The sequence below is a fragment of the Anopheles marshallii genome, chromosome 2 (genome assembly GCF_943734725.1).
Source record: "Anopheles marshallii chromosome 2, idAnoMarsDA_429_01, whole genome shotgun sequence".
NCBI classification, from domain to species: Eukaryota; Metazoa; Arthropoda; class Insecta; order Diptera; family Culicidae; genus Anopheles; species Anopheles marshallii.
Window position 1 is genome coordinate 18,948,485 of NC_071326.1, and position 20,621 is coordinate 18,969,105.

The window sequence follows — 20,621 nt, forward strand, 5'->3', positions numbered from 1 at the left end:
TTAACAACACGCATCGCACAACACCGAAGAAGCACCCGGTTTTCGATTGCCTTCGCCATGGTGTAATGCAATTTGTTGCTCAATTTTTACCACCAACGCACCCACAGCAAATGGTTGGCCCTTCCCATTCCGGTGCGTTTATTCGATTATCGATCTCGAGAGCTCAGTCGGTCAGTGTAGCACATTTTTCAGATGGCATTTCAGAGTCGGCGGTAGCAACGGCCCTATGGCATCCCGGTAATCACACCCATTTCAACCGGTACCGTCCGTCGACATTCGGTGCGCTCGAATAATGAAAATTAAAACGCAAAAGAGAAAAGTGAACCTTTACCACCGGCCCAAATGGTACGGTGATAATCAAATGAAACGTTCGTTTAACTTGATTTTCAATTTTGAACATTTTAGCTCGCTTTTTCGTTCCACGCAAAGGGAGCTTTTTTATTTGCCCTACCGCGCTGTACCACAGCATCAGGGGATATTTTCTTGCTGCAAATGATTCCGTGATTGGTTTGGTGGTCCGACCTTACTTCTGCTGCCATTTACTGCTGCTGCTACTGCTCAGCAGTCTACAAGGCGAAACAGTAATTAGATTTTGTTCGCTTGCAGTGAAAATATGAAATGGCACAAAAGGTTCGGCGTCGGCGAATGTTCAAAATTGCCCACGTGCGGTTGAAGGGAAATGTTGGCATTTCACAAAATGCTGCTGGAATGGAGGTTTGGTTAACAAATGGCAAATGCTAGCTTTGGGCTAATTGAGATCTATAGTTTTCCCTTCGGTATAATTTAAAAGGTACATCAAGCAAACATTAGCATTGTTGTTGGGGGAGGTGTTTTTTTTACATCATCAACAACCATTTGTTGTAATCCATGTTATCGGAAAGTCGTGTTAAGCGTTAAACGAGTCTATAAGTATTTGATGTTTGACATGGTAAAATGGTGTAAACGATTCTTGAAATAGAATGACGTCATTAATGTTAAAGTGATACATGTAACATCATTCCATTGTTAATGATTTCAATTGTAACGAGTTTTATAGTTCAAATTTTTAAGTTAGTATGACAATTTATCATCGTACAGCTGTAACAAACCACATGAAGGCGCACTAAAAGCTTATTAGTGTCTGTCTAAGAAATTATCGCAATGAAACATATGTGCCGTGGATAGAGTCAACTCTTGTTATTGGATTAAGGAAAAGGAAAACAAAATCTCCTCCTGAAATTAGGCAAACTTGATAAGAATGAGAAGCATTAGCGAAGGTTTTTGTTTAACGCTCCACCGTTCACTCAACACTTTTTCTAACAGATGGCGCTGCTGTTTCATAAAGGAATGTGTAAATGAGTACATAGAAATGCACTGCGCATTGCCTATATTCAGGCAAATTACAGTTGCTTGCAAATTCAGGCAAATTGTAGTGATTACATTCTTCTTCAGTTCTATAGACAGTCTTATCGTAATCTCACACCCAGTCTAGATGAGATTCGAACCACAACTTCCTACACGTTGGACCAAACTCCGACACGCTAGGGCAAGTAACCACCCGACAACACAATCGCTACAACTGCTAATTAACAGAACGAGTTATGGTTTAATAAATACCTTCGGTTTGCTAATTAATTCATGCAAATGAGCGCAATAAATCGTTGCCCAAAGATCCAACTATTGAACGCCACAGCCATTCAGCGCCAACTTGACAACCGAATAATCAAAGCAATTGCTCATTAGCTGTCTATTTCTTTCCGAGCAATTGGTACGAGTTGCATCACTGCACAGTACACCATGCACTGCAATGCAAATCATGTCCAGTCTCTCGTAAACACCATCACTTTGGCACAACGAGAACCCCCCTTTTTGTTACCAGCATGCGGTCGACTCCGGTAACGACCCGTTGGTCGAATCGAACGGCGCAATTGCGTAATGTCGATCCTCTGCCCTGTTTTGCCCGATCACGTTGCGATTCGTAGCAACACAGCACTGCATATCCCTGAACGATCCTGACATTCATCCGACCATGATAAATGGCTAAATCTGTTTGGCCCGTTCGGTTGCGTTGTTATCACATCCCCGCATGCATTGAAATTAGAACCAAACAGCATCACCCACGTACCGGTCACGGTTGTGGTCGTGTGTGGTTTTACGATGAAGACCCTTGTCAAGCCACCGCACACGCACAGCCGAACCCAACCATTGGCATGGGCCGTTTCTGGGGACCGTTACACAACCCTAAACTCCACACGGCGGTTGTCGATGTTTGCAATTAAAATCAAACTCACCAAAGCGTTCTGCGAGTGTTCCGGCACAGACGAGACACCAGTGCTAGGTTTTGGCCAACGTCAAACACTGTGATACCGCTGGACGACGATCAATACGCTCCGAGCATTGCCGAGCGGCTCGAAGCGGTGGATTTGTGGCTTGTGTTTTGGCAAATGCTCAACCGACATCCGGCGAACGTTTTCCAATTTTGTGCCTCGTCAAGCGAGAACTTCTGCTGCTGAAGGACAGCCGGCTGGCACCACTTCCGCCTGTTACTATGCCTCGACACCTCGTCCGCGGGTTGGTAAAGTTCGCGAAATGAAAATGGGAACGTTGGAAACTTTCCAAAACGGTGCTGGCCCAGTTACACTCTTCCTTGCTTTTGTTGGACGATGTGCGCGCGTGTGTGTGTGTGTGCGTGACGTATGTTGAGAGCAATATGAATAGCTAAGGTTCTTTAGTGCCGGCACCAGGAACCTGTGTTTCCACATCGTTTAACTCGAAAGAACGCTTTTATGTTGGCAAACGCTTCAAATAATTCTGCACCAACAACGATGTGGAACGCATTAAAAAAAAAGAGCCGTAAGTATGTAATTCCACACTAGCCCAATGCTGCTCGGTTCGGCTAAAGTACATATTCTCTTCCCTAATGCGTCGGCCATCTTGTCCCATTTAAGCAGCGACTTGGTACAACTGCTAGACGCCACCCCAAAAAAGGTATCCCGACAGATCTCCTGCTCCAGCACAAGCAGTTCCTCCGTTTTGATGAGCTTTTGCCATAATAAATCTTCTCCTCGGGTAAACTCGATTTCCCGTTAAATCTCTAGCTGGTGCGGACCTATTTCTTCGCCTTGCGTGTTGCAGAACTTGCCCTTAAGCTGCCTGGGGCCAATGACTTCCCGCAGGATGTACCATCAGGCGTTAAAACCGGGCGGGGAAAAAGGCTTTCGGGTCTCGCAATCAGGTTTAATCATTTTCATAAATTCTAATTTCACCGAGATATTAGAGGCCATCATGATTAGCTTGCACGGCGCCTGGTTGGTTGGGGATTGGCGACGAACAGGGTCATTATTTCAATCTGGTGCAAAACGGTGCTGCTGTGCGAAGGTTTGCAGCCGTGCGCTCATTACTGTGTACTAGCACAAAGCACGTGAATGTGGTACATAATAGGACAAGTGTTTTAGTACATACCGTCAGCAAATTATACCAATTTTAGCTTCTCTAGAAACTAATGGCTTTTTTCGTACTGATTTTTCTCTTTTATTGCAGAACTACAACGGCTCGTTCGTTCCACGTAGCTGCGAAGAAAACGTTCAACGGAATGCGTCAAACAACATTTGTTTCCTAACGGAAAACGACGGAATCTCATGCCGGAAACCATATCATAAGTTGTAGAAAAGTTCTGTGTAGATTTAAAAAACGATCCATTGATGGTAACGTTGAAATTACGGGCCAGCAACTTCATCAAACAGTGCGCCTTTGCGGGTGTTACCAGCTTGATCGGGAGAAGTTTGACAGTTTTGCAAACTAAAAACTTACACAGTTGAGCTAAATTTTTAATACATTCACGATTCGCATTTGAAGAAACCTACCCAAAAGTGAACTAATAGGAGTGGACGGCCAAAGTTTAACAACCCGTTTTTCCCCCATCAAGTGTTCAAGTGTTCCGGTTTGCTCCAACCTTCCACAGTCGGAAGTGAGCTGTAAATTCACATCGAGCAAAAGTTAATTCCAGCACACCACAGCCTGTGCTGCTGGTTGCCCTGTTGTACGGCGGTCAACGTACCTACATGACGAAGCCGAACGGTGCAAAAGTGGCTGACCAGTTTTTCACAACTCTACCAGCGCACCGCTAAGAACCAGCCGGAACCGGAAGCGACACCGGAAGCTTCGCTCGTGCGGTTGTCCCGTTTAGGGTCAATGAAAGGATGGCCACCCCACCGGACAGTCCGATCGAGGAGGTGGTGTACGAGCTAGAGCCTACACGGGCACCGAAACCAATACCTGTCGCGCTCGAGGATCTCTGCCGGTTGACAAAGTTCACTCGCCAGGAGATACGGGTCATGTACAGGGGCTTCAAAACGGTAAGTGGAAAAATAGGGTGTCCCTCTCACAGATTACCTATAATTGGGAATGGGCGGACGGTGTCCTGTTTCTTTGTTGAAGGTCGTTGGTGTGCAGACCATTTTTTTTAAATATCTACATAAACGAGCATATGGCTGAGAAGAACTGATATAATACAGTGTTATTAGGGGAATACGTATTCTTTACACATTGAAACTGCCAATCGATTCATTACAAAGCGCTGTTAGTATTCTTAAAATAACGCGTACTACTTACCTTGACAGCTACGCCTGAAAGTAGGCAATTTATATACATTTTCATCCTTCGAGGATCATTCGGTTGCTAACAGGAACGACTTTAAAAATTCTTAAATTGCATACTTTCAGGCGCTAAAGTTTAGCAATCATGAAATAAAAAATAAATATTCTCAAAATTCTGATGTGAAATCAAATTCTTCACATCTAATTCTTTACTGTTTATAGAATTTTCATAGTATTTAAGCATTTAAAAACAACGTACTAATAAGAGTGTTTTTTTAAATGAAAATTTGATTACAACATGTTTAAAATTGCCTCTGCGTGCTTATACTTCATAAGTGTATTTTTACTAAAGAATAAATCTAATATCTTCGTGTAGGAATGTCCTGATGGGGTTGTGCACGAGGACAGCTTCAAGGATATCTATGCAAAATTCTTCCCCCATGGAAGTAAGTGATGTTTGCTTTACTTCATAATTCATACTCAAACATTTCATCTTCTACCATCCACCTACCTCGACCCGTTTCAGATTCCAGCCTTTACGCGCACTATGTGTTCAAAGCGTTCGATGTCAACTGCAACGGATCGATTACCTTCCGGGTAAGTGGCACCGCAAACGTGTATCGTTAGCGTTAATGTGTGTACGGCAAAACTTTCTCACGCCCCGAAATCTATCGTCGACAACAAATCCGCCGGTATCGGGCAAATCCTTTGCCACACGCAACGGCAACTACGGATGCGCTTTCGGGCACACGCTCGCAACATGGCCCCGGTTCGAAAGATGAGCTCCGATGGTTGCTGGCCGCAAAATTGCGCCCAAACACGCAAACCCCCAAAACGGGGCTTGTTGTCGTTTGTCGAACGAACGAACCCATGCCGGCTGTCGACGCGTCACTTTGATCCGGAAGTGCGTGCCACCGTCACACCGTACCCAGTACAACCGTGCCGCACCGTACCGGATGAAGCGTAAAGTTCGATTTAAGTGACTCGGCTATTAACACCAATTAATTATTCAGCCGTACGCTCAGCCGCACGTTCAGTTTTCGGCCAGGCCCACATGCCGAGCCGATGGGAAGGGTTTGAAAATTAAATTATTGTTGCTCATCGTACACCGGCACTCGGCCGATGAAGCGATGGCACTAAGGAGCCCATTGGGAATTAGCTTCGTCCTTCGCGCAGATTCTTACCAACTATCACAAGCCAGCAACGTCCCAACAGAAGCGTAGAGGAGAGTAATTGCTGCGGGAGTAGAGATGCATGAGATGGGAAGTCTAAAGAGAGAGAAAGAGAAAGATAGAGAGAGAGAACACCCGTTGCTAGTTTTCCCGCCCCATAATTATGAACGTAATTAGTTTTCTACCCCTGGTTGCGGTCTCCTAAAACTCGCTGCCCGGGATTGTTTTGTGCCTTTGGCCCCCGTTCTCGGGGCCTTGTTTGTTTATGCTTCCTTACGATTGTCGGCTGTTTGCTTGCTTCTCACTTTTATCGCTGAGTTTTATTATTTATTTGCGACTGAATATCATTAACGCCACTTAAGTCACTTCCGTGACGGTTGGAAGCGCCAACGCTTCCCGTGCGAATATTAATGAATACAATAGCGCTAGTTGAAAGGGCCGGTCATCACGTTTGCATGCTTAATTGCAATTTGTGTACCGCAAAAGCACTTGCCGGAACCGGAATGTTATGATTATGCAATCGTTGCAATTTATTAGGAACGAATATTTTGATTGGCAAATGGTTGTTTACTACACGCCATTTGTTTTGTGATTCGATTATAGTTATTGGAATAGTGTACGAATAATTTTGATAATTTTTGTCACGAATAAATACAAGCATTTTCTCTGCATTGGAAACGCCTGAAGTTATGCTTGTTCTTAGTTAAGTGTTATACTAAATTAAGTACTTGGTGTTATCTTAACATATCGTTAGGGTTTTCAGCCACCCCTTTCCACGATTTACGGTTAATTTACGGAAAATTTGGAGATAATTGCAGTTTTTCTGGCTCCCGTTTAGAATCCTTCGAGACAAAAAAAGAATTGCATACTTTCAGGCGTCCAATCTACCGCGAGCGTTATGCGGTGAACCGTCACGTGTAGCAATTACTTAAAATTGATAATGTTTTGAAATATCAGTTGAAATATGATAGAATTTATAATGGTCACAATATGTTAAGTTCATCCCCAAGATTTACAAAAAAACGATACAAACAAAGCAATGTTGGAATGAGTATTGCATAAATTAGGGGTTTTTGTGTGATTTAATGTTATGGTTTAGAAAATTTCACGCCTATTCTGTCGTACGAGTTGCGTATATTATTTTAATCTAATTCCATTTGATTTGCAGGATCTTCTAGTCACTCTCTCTACCCTACTGCGTGGTTCCGTTTACGAGCGACTACGATGGACATTCCGATTATACGATATCAACGGGGACGGTTGCATCAGCCGCGGAGAACTCGGAGAAATTGTCTCGGCCGTACACGAACTAATGGGACGACGACCGCATCAACCAGACGATGACCGGAAGGCACGAGAACAGGTAATCTGGGACCTGGTGTTGGTTCGGATTTAACACAATATCTAACCTATCTTTACCTATATTTGCAGGTTGATCGTGTATTTGCAAAGCTAGACCTTAACCAGGACGGTATCATCACGATCGAGGAATTCCTGGAGGCATGTCTGAAGGATGACGTCGTCACCAAGTCGCTGCAAATGTTCGATTGTCTTTGATGACCGTCGGTCGAAAGTGTCTACGCGGGATTGCGCAAACCCGATCTAGACCGGTTTGCGTTGATCCATCTCTAAGGCAGGCAGGAGGACCTGATCTAAGGTGCCGTGGTGTAAATGACAAACACACCCGGCATGGATCAGTGCCCTCGGACAACTACCGTGTGGACGGATTATGCTCATAGTGTAGAGTGGTTAAGTTTGTTCTTAAACGTTAAACAAAAAATCTAAAACCCATCAACAACTAGCAGGAACACGCGATCTTGCGCCCTCGTGCCGTGCAACCGTGCCGGTGTAGGGCGTGTAAATAATCCAATTCTTCCAATGCTTGCATTCGATTCCAAGAAACCTCCCGAAGATGGAGGCGATAGACGAGGGCCCGTCCAGTTTGCATCCGGACGGCTTGCCACCATATTGCTCCGGTCCATATCACGTTCCAGTACATCTACGAAAGCAATAACGTTATGTTGATAAGATACTAATACGAGACGGCCGGTAAGGTCGCCGAACTAACCGTCGATCATGCCGAGGCCAGCAGGCCACTCGCAGGATGATCGGGCGCAAATGTTTGTAATAAACATGGGTTTTTTTATATAGTTTGTACAAGCAAATCGCGTTTGGGTTATTGGTTCTTGCACCGCTGAGAAGGATCAGCAGGGGATTTTGCAGTGTACGATCGTTTCCTGCAACGTTCCGATCGCGGTTGGTTTACAATAATAACAGTAGAGATTGAGATAGCAGAGCAGAGCCACAACCATACAGCTAGATCGCAACAAGCTTGGGCATAGGCAGACATTTTGGAAAAATCAAACCGACATACCATCTCTAGTTGTAGCCACTGTCTCCAGTGTAGAATGTAAGAACTTTTATCGTAAACGAATCTCATTCTTTCATCATGCGGGATATGAACGCACATTCACCTTCAACAGATCTCGGAGGTGTGGATACACAGAGAGAAAAAAAACAGCTTAGTTGACAATAGACAATCGTTTACAGGTAGTTTACGGGCAGTAGCAGAGAAACGTAGGGACTTCGTAAAAAAATAAATCAAACTTCATTTGAACATCATGCGTAAAGACCATTAAACATACGTTGTGCAAGACCAGAACGCCCTCATCAGCTCACGAATGTAGCAAAACCTGCAAGGTTCGCGACCTTTGCATTAACATTTAATTTGATTACGTAGGCAGCTATCGGAGAGTACTTGTTAAAATGAGCAGAAGAATAAAGGAAGGTGTTGAAGGTTTGCCCTGTTCGCAACGAAACTAGCCATGTACAGAATTGCACGAACGCCCCTGTTTACTAACCAACTACTAACCAGTATTACCATCCCATTCCTATGTTTTCTGTGTGGTGTTCTTGCTCTATAGGTGCAATGTGTTTGCAAAAAAAAAAAACAATTTGGCATTGGCAGACCCAACCGTTGGTGTTGGGTGTGCTGCACACTAAACAAAATACGCATTAAACCATTGTAAGAAAGGTAACTAACAAAACACCAAATACTACCAATAAGTAACAAAAAAACCCATAGGGATAACCCAGGCCAGTACGAACATAAGTAGACTAGTGCGGAACGAATAAGGGTGCGAAATTTACGATTGAAACGGTATAGCATCAAAAATAGCAATGTGGAATGGAAGGATGGAAATATTTTAAATTAGCAATTTTAAAATCAATTAGCTTAAGATGATGGTGAGTGAAAATGCAAAACAAAACAAACAAAAAAAAAACAGCCAAATTGTGAAGCGATAAACGGACAAAGAGTTGTTCGGAAAACCACTCGAAACACACATCAATCTCGATCTATTCCCCCCGCCATTCCATACTTGGCACACGCGTCACCGGAAGCACGTGGTGACGTTTGAGAATCTCCTATCCGTTTTGTCAGTGTCTCTTGTATGGATGTATTGTCTTCGGTTTTCGCGTGTGTACCGCGTTGCGGAACAGCTATTCACACGGTTTTTGTTTTTTGTGGGAAAATGATATTCGAAGTGTGCGCATTGTATGACAGTGTTCCTTAGCGTAGCTGAGACATTCTCGGGCGTAGAACAAGTGTTGCATGCGTTTGATCTGCCGCTTCTATACTATCGTACAGGTCGTTCTGCTATTAGAAACAGGGCATCATTAGGCAAACAACTCTAGCATAATATAGGTGAAGCTGTTTTAAAGACAAAAACAAAAAAAACGAACATTTCAATGCCACGCCATGATGGTATCCTACCGGTAGCGATGCGAACGTATCGCCATGCTGTTTATAACAGGTAGTTGAACACGTTTCACTCCACGATTGCTTGCCCACCGTTTGACGGTGGATTAATATTTAAACGTTACAACAACAACAAACAAACAAAAAAAACACAACTATAAATACATAGAGCTGCATAAGTGTCTACAGTTTATCGGAACAAAGCAACAAAGAAGCTACCATTCTCCCCCCCCTTTTTACATCTTGAACGACGCACAAGTAAATCATACCGCACTGAGAGAGTTCCTCCATTGTTTTGTTGTTTTTTTTTCAGTCCTCTTATATCGCTAGATCATTCATCTCGTCAAATACGAAGCTATGTATTTACATCTCAAAGGACAGATTGGCTATAACTCAAACAAAAGAATGAATTGCATACTTTTAGGCGGTTTTGTATGCTTAATTGAACGATAGCGCTACAAACCGCCAGAGTGTATGCAATCGGTATGACAAAATCTGTTTGAATAAGAATTTGTTGGTTGCAGCTTACAAAACTATCCTTCTTTTTCATGTTTTTATCACATATAACAACTACTGTTTGTACTAGGTGTACATCTCACCTGTACACCACAGTTCTCTTCGGGAAAGCAATTAACAATCAGTGTCGAAATTTATACTACTAACCCACCCCATTCTGTTACGAAATATATATAATCAAATTAAAAATAAACCCGCGTACGAAATCCAACACAATCAACACGGTCAATGATCGCTTCAGTTACGCCAAATGTCATGCCAACATGCATGAAAACGGAAAAATCCATAAAAAAACGAAGCCAGTATTGCCTGTATAACCAACACCTCAAATGAGCTCTATTTTTCTAGCGTAATCTTGAAACTGTTATACATTGTACTGAATTGGGTAATGTTGGTGATGCGTTTTCTCTAATCCCCTCTACATTCATCATCTCGTAATGGAGATCATTTTTCAGTCCAGTATTGTTTTGTCCAAGAGAGAGAGAGAGATCCCTTGAATGGATGTTGTTGCTCAGCAAATCGAACACTACAACACTACAAAAAACGAAATCATTCTGTCAATTACCGAAACCGGCAGCACCGCCCATCGTAATGGTGGGTTCTGCCTCTACTCAACGATCGTGTTGTCACCGTACTTACATTTTAACTTGCTCACTCAATTCACACACCATTTGCATACGGTTGTTTTACGGCACCCATTTGTTAAGAATCACACGCGCACTGCTGCAGCCTTTTGCAGCGGCAAAAGCATGCAGAAGCAAAAACAGAACCCCGGTGCACAGAGCGGAGAAGTCTGATCGTTCCAACAAATACCCACTCTTGCTGTAAGATCGTATTGAAATCTGTTTTTAAATGTACCTGTGTATAAAGTAGCGTGTAAAGAGAGCGTGATGGAGCAGGGCTGCTGCGGAAACAAACGAACCGATCGCATCGGGCAGTTAGGCAGCAGGGATAGCAGCACGGGAGTTTAGAAGAGGATGATAACGGGAAACGAAAGGTACAGAAAAAAAGAATATTCTCTCCCACCAAAGTATTAGCAACTAGGGCTACTTCCATCTCGATCGTTTAGCACAGTGTGGTAACGATCGCGAGGTGTGAAGACGCATAGTGATGACCGATTAACAGACGTCCGGAAAGACGAACTTATATATATATATATATAAAGTAACAAAATGAAGATATATATACATATATACATAGGCAGAAAAGAAAATGGAAAGCAGCACTAGTAACGCGTTAAACAATTTAACTAATGATCGGTAGTGTAATTAAGATGCAAACTATGAAATATGAAACTAACAACTTTGTTGAGATAAAACTAGCCGGCAGTGGGAACCACCTACGGTTCCAAGCTTGTATGGTACGAAAACCATCGTTGGGGGAAACGAACCGAAGAAGGTAAACATACGAAGACAGAGTGAACAACTTTAAACCCCAAAGTTTGACATACCATTTCTTTGTTTTGTTGGTCGCAATGGCTGTACAGTGTGCAGTGAGAAGCGTTCAGTTACTAAAAGCCCATCCCAAAGCAACACGCTATACCAGGTCGCTTAGCCGCCCATTAGGTGGCTCTGTCCAGCGTATATACTACACCGACACACCACACTATTCAACATTTGCCAGGTCATCCGCATTTACCGTTTACGTTTTCTTAACGTTCTTCTCCCCCGAAACATAAGACATACATTGTACATTGTGAGCAAGGAATCATTCTAGCGCACCGCTGTTTAAATAAATGAAACTGGTTATCAATAAGTGTTTACGGCAATTGAAAACAAATGCCTTAAAGCCATTATTTCGATCGCATATATCCGAATGTCGTTGCATGATCCAACCGCTGGTAAGGTGATATTACTACAAACAGCATACATGAACTTCAGTTTTAAATTACTTTTGTATTTCATATATTGAAGGTTTGGGTTTGTTCATATTGATTTGCAAATGCTTTAATAAAAGTAACACTTTCATCCAAAAGAAGGGAAATAAAAAAAAACATAGAAAAACAAGTGTACAAAAATCATCCCTTTCTTCGCAACCTATGTAACAATAAATTATCTTTAGAGACTTTACTTCACACGCACTAGCAGCAATTAGCTAATATACAAACGATAGCTGCTCCGGCACCTGACTACTGACTGACCAAGCGTCCATTTTGTCTGTTTTCGATTACTTGCCGCAAACTACACACTACTGTATTAGCCATTACGCTCAATTCCAGCTCGATCCTTCAGCGGAACGAAAAGCAAACTATTACCTCACCTTTTGATTGCCTGGCGCACACATGTATCCGGGAGCGGGGGTATAATCCAAGAGAAACTAATAGCTACGCGGCGCGTAACGAACACAACAAAACCATGTGATTGCTGTTTGACATAGTTCCATGTTTTAATCGTTCTTTTCCATCAATTCATTTCGTACTATTAATATTACTGTTTTTTCCCATGTAATCCGAATGCCATTGCTTTGACTATTTGACTAGAACATAAATTAATGGACCGATGCGTTCGGTGCGTTTTTGTAATTTGCAACTAGCAGTAAATCGGACGAAGCGCCATCGCGAGTGCATTCGGAGCCGCTCTAACATTCCCTTTTCCTTACCGCCTTTAAGTATTGTGGAAAACATTAATTATGCTTTAAAAAAACCAAAAACTCCCTTTCGACACTATCATACACTGTACACGAGGTAATGAAAACTTGACGAGAGAGACGTGAGACATACGCAAACGAAACAACTTCTTCGTAACATTAAAACGAACCTGCATTCCTGTCTGTTCTGTAATAGTACCTAGTTCCCTATCGAGCGACTAACATTTTCGATAATAGTTATTCTATATACGAAGCGACGCGCATCCGTGTTTTTTTTTTTTTTGGAAGTAACGTTTGATTTCTTTTTTGTTCTTCATTTTTGGCAAACATGTTTCTCTCATCCTGCTCACTCCCTCGCTCTCTGTCTCTGTAGTGACCATTTCTTTTCATAAGTTATTTTTTGCGCCACTACTGTCAGGGGGGTTATGTGTGTCGAATTGACAATTTAGTAAACTAGATTATGTGGGTATAAAATAAACGCCCTCAAAGCAAGTAACTGGCCTCGTTCGATTATTGACTGGCGTATAACTCTGACGCCCCCACTTCAGTGAGAGCACGGTGTTACCCCTACTACTACTACTGCTACTACTGCTTTGTGTAAATGCATTCCGCGGTCCTATTCCGCGGTTCCAGTGGTTTAGCTTTTGGTTTTTCGCTCGCTATCAATTCAATTTTCAATGTTTTGCTCCACCCACACTTTCCGACCGACCGTGGGTTTTCTTACATACTAGTCAATTGTGTTGCTGATTGGGAAAACCATGCTTTCTACAGCGTATTCCATTTGTGTTGTTGGTTTATCTTTTTTTTTTGGCTACCATTTCCATCACACTTCGCTTCGCCACACCGTTCCGTTCCGATTTCCGTCCTAAAAAACGCTGTTTGCGCGTGTTTGCTGCTGCAACCTAGGAAAAAGCCTAACTTCATTGCCAAACAAAAAAAAAAACCACACTCCTATGTGTGGTTTTTGTATGGGTTTGTTACTATAAATTTTGACTACTCAATAGTTTATCCTTCAACCGACAAGCTATCAGTGTTAATTTATATCCTCAACCTGTCCCATAGGCGACGGTTGCGTAAGCAGCTGCACATTCGCGTTTCTGTATCGGACGACCACCGGTTTGATGCAACAATGACGATGGACCTAGTTTTCCCACTGTGTTACTTTCATCAACAAACAAACAACGACAACAACAACAACAATTGGAACTTCCTTCCCTCCCCGACGTCTCCAACGTTCCTTCCAGATCACAACTGTTACGCACTGCCTGCTTAATCACATTTGTTTGGTGTGTTGTACCCAGGACCGTCCGTCGATCCACACGATCCACATTTTCTTTGGCTAAGCCCCGTCTCACCACCACCCGCTCAGTCGACCGCACCATTTTGCCGTTGGTTTGGCGCCTACGACTTGTACGTGCGGATAACGTCTCGGATGACGGCCCGGCACAGTGGGCAGTGTCCACCGCCGATGCCACGCCACTGCTTGATCGCACAGTCGTAGCACATGCACATATGGCCGCACATGTACAGCACCGAATCGATCGGCTTCTCGAAACAGATCGTGCAATCGACACAGTTCGTGGAGCTGTAGATACCGTTTGCGGCCAGCGCTGCGGTCGAGTAGTTGGCAGCGTTGTTGTAGCTTGACAGTGACTGTAATGAAGAAACGAGAATCCGTTAGTGAAACTGGTCAGCGATGCAAAGGTTACGTACGGTGAGACTTACCTCAGGGTAGGCGGAATTGCTAGCAGTGTAGTTGTTGCTGTTGGTGTTGGCCATCAGCTCGCTGGCCGTGCCCGTCGAGCCGGTATGGGACGAAAGCGAAAGGGTCGACAGCGGGACGGACAGTGTCGAGGCGGAGGTGGTCATACCGCGCGTCACAATGGTGGCCTGCGCTTGCGACTGGGACGACTGTTGTTGCTGCTGCTGGGTGAGAACATCGGCCGGTGGCAGATTGACGACCAGCACCGTACCGCCCGGATTGATCTGGATCATGTCGGGGCGCACGGACGCGGTGGTGGTTGCAGCCGTCGCCTGCTGTACCAGTGCACTAGTGGACGAACCACCGGCAAGCGTCCGACAGCTGCCGGTCGCCATGGTGGCCGATTCGGCCATCATCTGCTGCTCCTGGTGCAGGCTGCGCACCGATTGACTAGTGGCGGCGGCGGCGGCCAGCGATGAATGTGACCGGGCCATGTAGAGGTTGGTGGCGCACGACGAAGGCACCGGGGGAAGTGGGAGCGTAAACATCCGCACGCTTTGCGTGGAACCGTACACATCGAGGAAGGCCCACAGCTGGAGCGACTGGTCGATGTGCATGATGACCGATGGGGCGCCACCGTTCTTGCTAATCTGTACCTCGCCGTTCACGGTGATCTTAACGCACAGCTCATCGTCTCGCACCAGCGTCGACGCAACGTCCTTGCTCACCACCCAATATTCAGGCCGATCCAGCAGCATGTCGGAATCGTCCGGTAGGTCGTTCAGTTGCAGACTGGCCGGATCGCACGACGTCAGTCCTAGCGCCAGTGACCCCACAAAGATCGGGTCCGTCTTGAGGATCTGAATGATTATCCGTTCGCCGATCTTTACCGGTCGCGGCGAGAACACATACCCCTGGCAGAACTCCGTATCCGTACGGGTAGCGACAAACCGGTCGGCCGAAAACTTTATGTTACGTCCACGCACCGGATGGAACGGCAAATGTAGCAATCCCGGCGCTGGGCTGTGGTACCTGACAGAGGTCGACGGACTGAGCGCACCGCACGTTACCGGCCGTTCCTCCATCAGCTGATGGTTGTGCTGGTTAATGCTGAGCGATTCCATCTGCGGCATACCGATCTCCGGTTCAGTCGGACGACGCGTTTGGCTTTGCGCGTGCGGATGCGCACCATGGTGTTGCTGTTGGTGTTGATGCTGCTGCTGCTGCTGCTGCTGCTGGGCCTGGAACATGTAGATGCGCGAGTCGAGAAACTCGATCGCGGTCGAGTTGCCGTACACATCGATTACGGCCCACAGCGGACCACGTGCGTCCACATCCGTAATGAACACACCCTTCTCCTCGCCGTTGATGCCGAAGTGCACATCGCCGGACGGCGTAACGTAGTAGAACAGCACATTGCCCCGGTAGCAGTACCGTTCGTTCAGCGCTTTCGCCCAAAAGCCGGGTTTGTTCGTCAGGTCCGGGCAGGCGTACTTGGGCAGGTTGCCGCGCAGTGACGACGGATCGTTGCAGGTAAACCCGAACCGGATCACGCCGCTCCAGTTGTTCGAGATGTCGAGAAACTTGACGCATACGCGCTCGTTCACGCGCACCGGCCGCGCACTGAAGGTGATGCCCTTGCAGAACGATTCGTACCGCTTGGCGACGGTACCTTCGCGCGAGATGCGTATATTGTCACCGTGCACGGTGTGGAACTGTAGCGGGGGCAGATTGTTTGGACCGGGACAGGACGATGCACTTCTCGTTGCTGCAACGAAAGGGAAAAAAAAAACAAATCGATCAGTCAAAATGCGCTACAGAAGATGAGATGTCGTGCACCTGGGATATTCGTTTTTAAAAATAACTGTATGACGCGTAAGCTGCTCGTACGCTAAATCTGTTCCTCAATTCCCCCATCGAAGACCCCGAAAAGAATGGAACAAATCCCACACACCGGCAGGTGTGGGACGGTCCCGGAGGTTTACCACGCTTTCCGGTGCGCTACCGCTACCGGAACCGGATGTCCATTAAATGGTAAAGAAAATGGAACGTCCCGACATAAAAACGCCACCAAATTAACGAAAAAGAAACAGCAATGTGGAACGAAGTACGGATGAAAAGAAAAGGTTGCAAACGAGCACAAAGAGTACGAAGAAGAACACGCACACACACACACATACATCAAAATGCATCATCGGAAATGGGACTTCCGATCCGGAGAGCTGCTAAACGTTTGGCTTGATGCTTCGGTATGTTGCCGCGTGCTGCCGAGTGGCGTCCCATTCCCCCATGCCCCTTGCTTCGCTACGACGGTGAACACGGTGCGCGCGCGACAACATTGTGCGGTCCCCGCCCGCCCCAAACAGGCGACATCCGGTTATTCCCGTGCGTTTCGCTTGTGTGCGGTGTTATAACGTAACGGAGGTGGTACACACAGATGATGATGATTAACCCCTTTTCATCTTCTTCGGCGGACAACAAATTGGTGCACTTGAGTGCACTTCAAAATTCAACCGCTTTCGCCTCTGCGCCTCACTTCTTATATATGCCACGCAACGAAAAAAAAAAAAAACATTCCGGGCACCGATTGTCGTACCGATTGGGCTCGAGGCGGTCCCCCTGGCCGTGCCCTTCGACGTACCCGGTGATGATCAATTAAAACGATGTCGATCAACGGAAGCCGAACTGGCACTCGCTTCGCGCTCTCCACTCGGTACGTACATGAGATGTCTTGAGAGTTTCCTTCCGTTCCCGTTTTTTTTCTCTCTCTTTCCGATGCTTTCTGGTACGCCGCTTCCTCTAACCAGCAGCTGCTCTGGAACACCTCCCTTATTATCGCTTTTTGGTCCTTTATTCCGCATTTCTACTTTACCTCCACAGGCCTTCCCGCATCCTCGGTGGCACTCATTCCCGGTGACAGAAACGCATTAAGCGCAAGGATATAGTCCTTCCCAATGCGTTCCTTCTCTATTTCGTTGCAAATGTACACCCCCCTGTGCCTCTTCCAGCCCGCAATAATAAAGTAAACTCCAAGAGGATTTACTTTTAATTATAACCGCTTGGAAAACGGCACATCTGGCGTGAAATAAACTGCGCGTCCAACAGGGGGACACGAACCTTATCAGAAAAACCACCCTCGCAATGTCCACCCACCCACGGATTATTTGCCGCTTGATGCGTTTTTCCATCTCCTCGCGCCGTACACAACAATCCCCGAAGGAAATCGGGCACGAGAAAATGGCCAGATGGCCCAAAAACGGCTTAAGGATGCGGTTGGGACAAAACAAAAAAACGGCAAGGATTCTTGTCCTCTCTCACACACACGTATTTCTATTTCTTCGCTACGGTATGGATAGGAGAGAAGAACTGTGGAAACATCCGATTCGTCTCACGTTTCGGGGTGGGCCGACACGATTCGTCTCACACACACGGCAGTGAGGAAGGGAAACAAAACCCCGGGAACGAGAAGGAACAGCTGTCTGGGGTTTGCTGGTGCGAAGCGAACAGTGTAGTCCCATAAGAAGTGTACCCAAGACCAAGTCCCCGGTGTGAGACAGAAAAAAGGCATCCTAATGGCGTCGGGACGGGAAATGCTGCGATGCAATTCTTTTGCTCAACGTGTGACGTATATTGTGATGCAAAAAGGGGACGTGAGAGAAAGAGGGAGAGTTCCCGGTTTTCCTTCATTATTTCATGCCACCCTTCCCCCTTCCTTCCCCGTTAGGCCAAATGATAATCGTGTACCGCACCGAGGGCGCATAAATCTAACGTCGCGACAAGGCCGACGGCAGACGCGCGCGCCGTACTTGCCCCTTGTGGATGTGGACCACCGTCAACTTCCTTGGAGACGGAATAATAATTGAACGGTACACGAGTGATCGCTAGCGTAAACGCATCACAAAGTGAAAGAAATGATCGACCAACAACATGGCGGCAAACACACACACACCTGGCGCCGCAAAATGGAAAAAAAAAGCTGCGACCACGACGACAGTTGACGCCGGCATTCGTGTACAACGGGTGTGGAGCCCAAAGAAGGCACGTTAAGTGAAGTAATGAAAATGGTTGTAATGCCACACATCCGCACTATCGGCAGCGCCCGGTGGAGAAGGAAAAAGACGGACGAAAGGGTCGGGAATTAATTACTGTCCGGTGGTTTTGATTATTTGCCCTGTTGGGGGGTGGGGGGGGGGACATCAGGCGTCGGATACAAATCGAAAAGGAGGAGGGGGAGGTTCTCGTAGGAATCACGGTTGAAAGATCAGACACACGCGCAGCCGTCTGATGATCGGTATGGCTGCCAACTTTCCAGGAAGAATAGCTCCACTACCACTACCCCGCGGCACGCTGGTTACGGTAGGTCGAGTTTTATTTGTTTCGTGCCCAACCAAGTGGAATATGGAGATGGTTCTTGCACCAGGATCAGCCAACCCGAAAAAAAAGCTGACCACCGGAAAGAAGGGCCTCTGCCACCCGGTAGTTATTGTGGGGTGGGCACCGGTTGTGCCCGGTTACGCCACACTACCCATCATCATAATTTTAACAAGCACGAACGCGTCCATACCCATTAGATGTTGTACTACCCCGCAGCGATGGTCGACGCATTTCCCCCTGGTTAGGTTGTTTTTCCACACTTCCCTCCCGGCGAGTGCATTTGTGTCCTCTCGACTGTGAACGCAACCTCGAAAATAGGGAACGGTTCGTGCGGTTATTTCAACGAGGGAGAAGAAGCGAACGAACGAAAAAGTTCGTTACAAAACGGTTACGCGTCGCTAGCGCTTGCAGGGGTTGGAAAAATGGTGCAGCTGCCGTCTTGTGTGTGTGTTTTAGATCCAGAGTGTACCGAAAAATACTACCCCGCTTACAAGGGGATGAAAGGGAACCCGTTTCTAACGGCCGTTTTTGGTTTTTTGGTGTGACTATCCTGCAAAGCGAACACTCTGCTCTCTTCCAAAACTACTAGAAAAGTCACGATCGCGTACTGCTACTAACCTAGTCCCATCCGTTTCTTGATCTTCTTCAACACCTTCATCTTGTTCTTGATGGGTGAGAAGATTGTGTCGTTTTTCTTGCTCTGTTGCTGCTGCTGCTGCGGGTGTTGCTGGCACTCGACGATTGCGGCACCGGAACTGGTCACGTTCAGCACACCCATATAGAGGCCTATATTGTCCACCCCTTGGCGAGGCGGCACACAGCGCGGTACTAACTTGGCGGAACGTTACCTTACCGGAACACCTCCGAACGCGCAAACGTATCGTTCTTCGCGGTAGGTTTTTGTTTGTTCCTGCTCCCCAAAACCGGTAACCAAACAATGTCAATTATGCAGATCGTGCGCGCATAGTAATGCGATCCCTCACGTGTAAACTTCTCCAACACAGGCACACACACACACACACGCAAAACTTTCACCCGTTTCCGTTCTCTGTGCGAAAGTCGTTTGTGTTTTTTTTGTTTGGTTCGTTCTTGTGATTTTTTATTTTATTTATGTTTTTTTTTTGGACGCTCCACCAACACTACGCACACTGCTGCGCGCCCGTAAAAACAAAGCTCACAAAACCAAAGCCCACCGAGCACCATCCACAGAGAGGCCTAAATTTTTGGAGGGTGGCTCACCACCACTTGGCGCGCGGGAATTATTGGCGGCTGTGGTGCGGAGATGGAGGAGTTCGCGAAAATGCGAAATTGGCGATCGCGCGAAGAACGCAAACTTTGGCTTCTTCCCCGTCCGCGGCGGCTGCGCTGTCTCGCTTGCGCGTCCGTTAGTTATGCTTCCCGTCCCTCCGCAACCCTTTTTCGACCAACGGCAGCACACCGTGGGCTCGCTCGCACTCGTGTGCGCGCGTTTAACCCGGCTCCTCACGGGGACCGGAATTTCGCGATCGTCACTGATTTTTCCCACGGTTTCAAACTCCGCGTCGCAACACCGATACGCGTGCACACACACACACACACCCCTTCTCCGTTTTCGCCCACCGCACAATGTTATGTGCTGCGCGCGTGTACTGGGGCTGGGCTCTCCGATCACTACGATCGCGATCGCGCGAGAGAGAGAGAGAGAGAGAGCGCACACAACACGAACAAAAAAAAAAAGCACCCAACCAGGTAAAACTGACGGTGAAGTTAAGTTGTTTAGGCTTTGTTTTTGTCTTCCACATACACACACACGCACACACCTTTTTACTGTTGATCTTTTTTTTCGAAACGGATCGTACAGTATCTTTCGAAAGGAAGCTGGCCGGTTTTTAGTTTGCTTTTATCAATCAAACTTAATGCACTTTCCGTTCGTACACCAACTGTGATTGCTGATTTCG

At 46.3% G+C, this 20,621-nt stretch overlaps 2 protein-coding genes across 2 annotated transcripts; one reads left to right on the forward strand and one right to left on the reverse strand.

The window, feature by feature from the left end:
* The first annotated feature begins 4,178 nt into the window (after positions 1 to 4,178).
* LOC128706919 (Kv channel-interacting protein 1) lies at positions 4,179 to 7,303 on the forward strand. The gene is made up of 5 exons (XM_053801862.1): positions 4,179 to 4,334; positions 4,951 to 5,020; positions 5,101 to 5,171; positions 6,915 to 7,109; positions 7,178 to 7,303. The coding sequence occupies exons 1-5, from the start codon at positions 4,179 to 4,181 to the stop codon at positions 7,301 to 7,303; spliced, it is 618 nt and encodes a 205-aa protein (XP_053657837.1).
* Positions 7,304 to 14,009: 6,706 nt separating this feature from the next.
* Positions 14,010 to 19,462, reverse strand: LOC128715759 (protein neuralized). Its single transcript, XM_053810676.1, has 3 exons — positions 19,303 to 19,462; positions 14,334 to 16,078; positions 14,010 to 14,261 (listed from the first exon to the last, which is right to left on the reverse strand). The coding sequence occupies exons 1-3, from the start codon at positions 19,460 to 19,462 to the stop codon at positions 14,010 to 14,012; spliced, it is 2,157 nt and encodes a 718-aa protein (XP_053666651.1).
* Between the last annotated feature and the right edge of the window lie 1,159 nt (positions 19,463 to 20,621).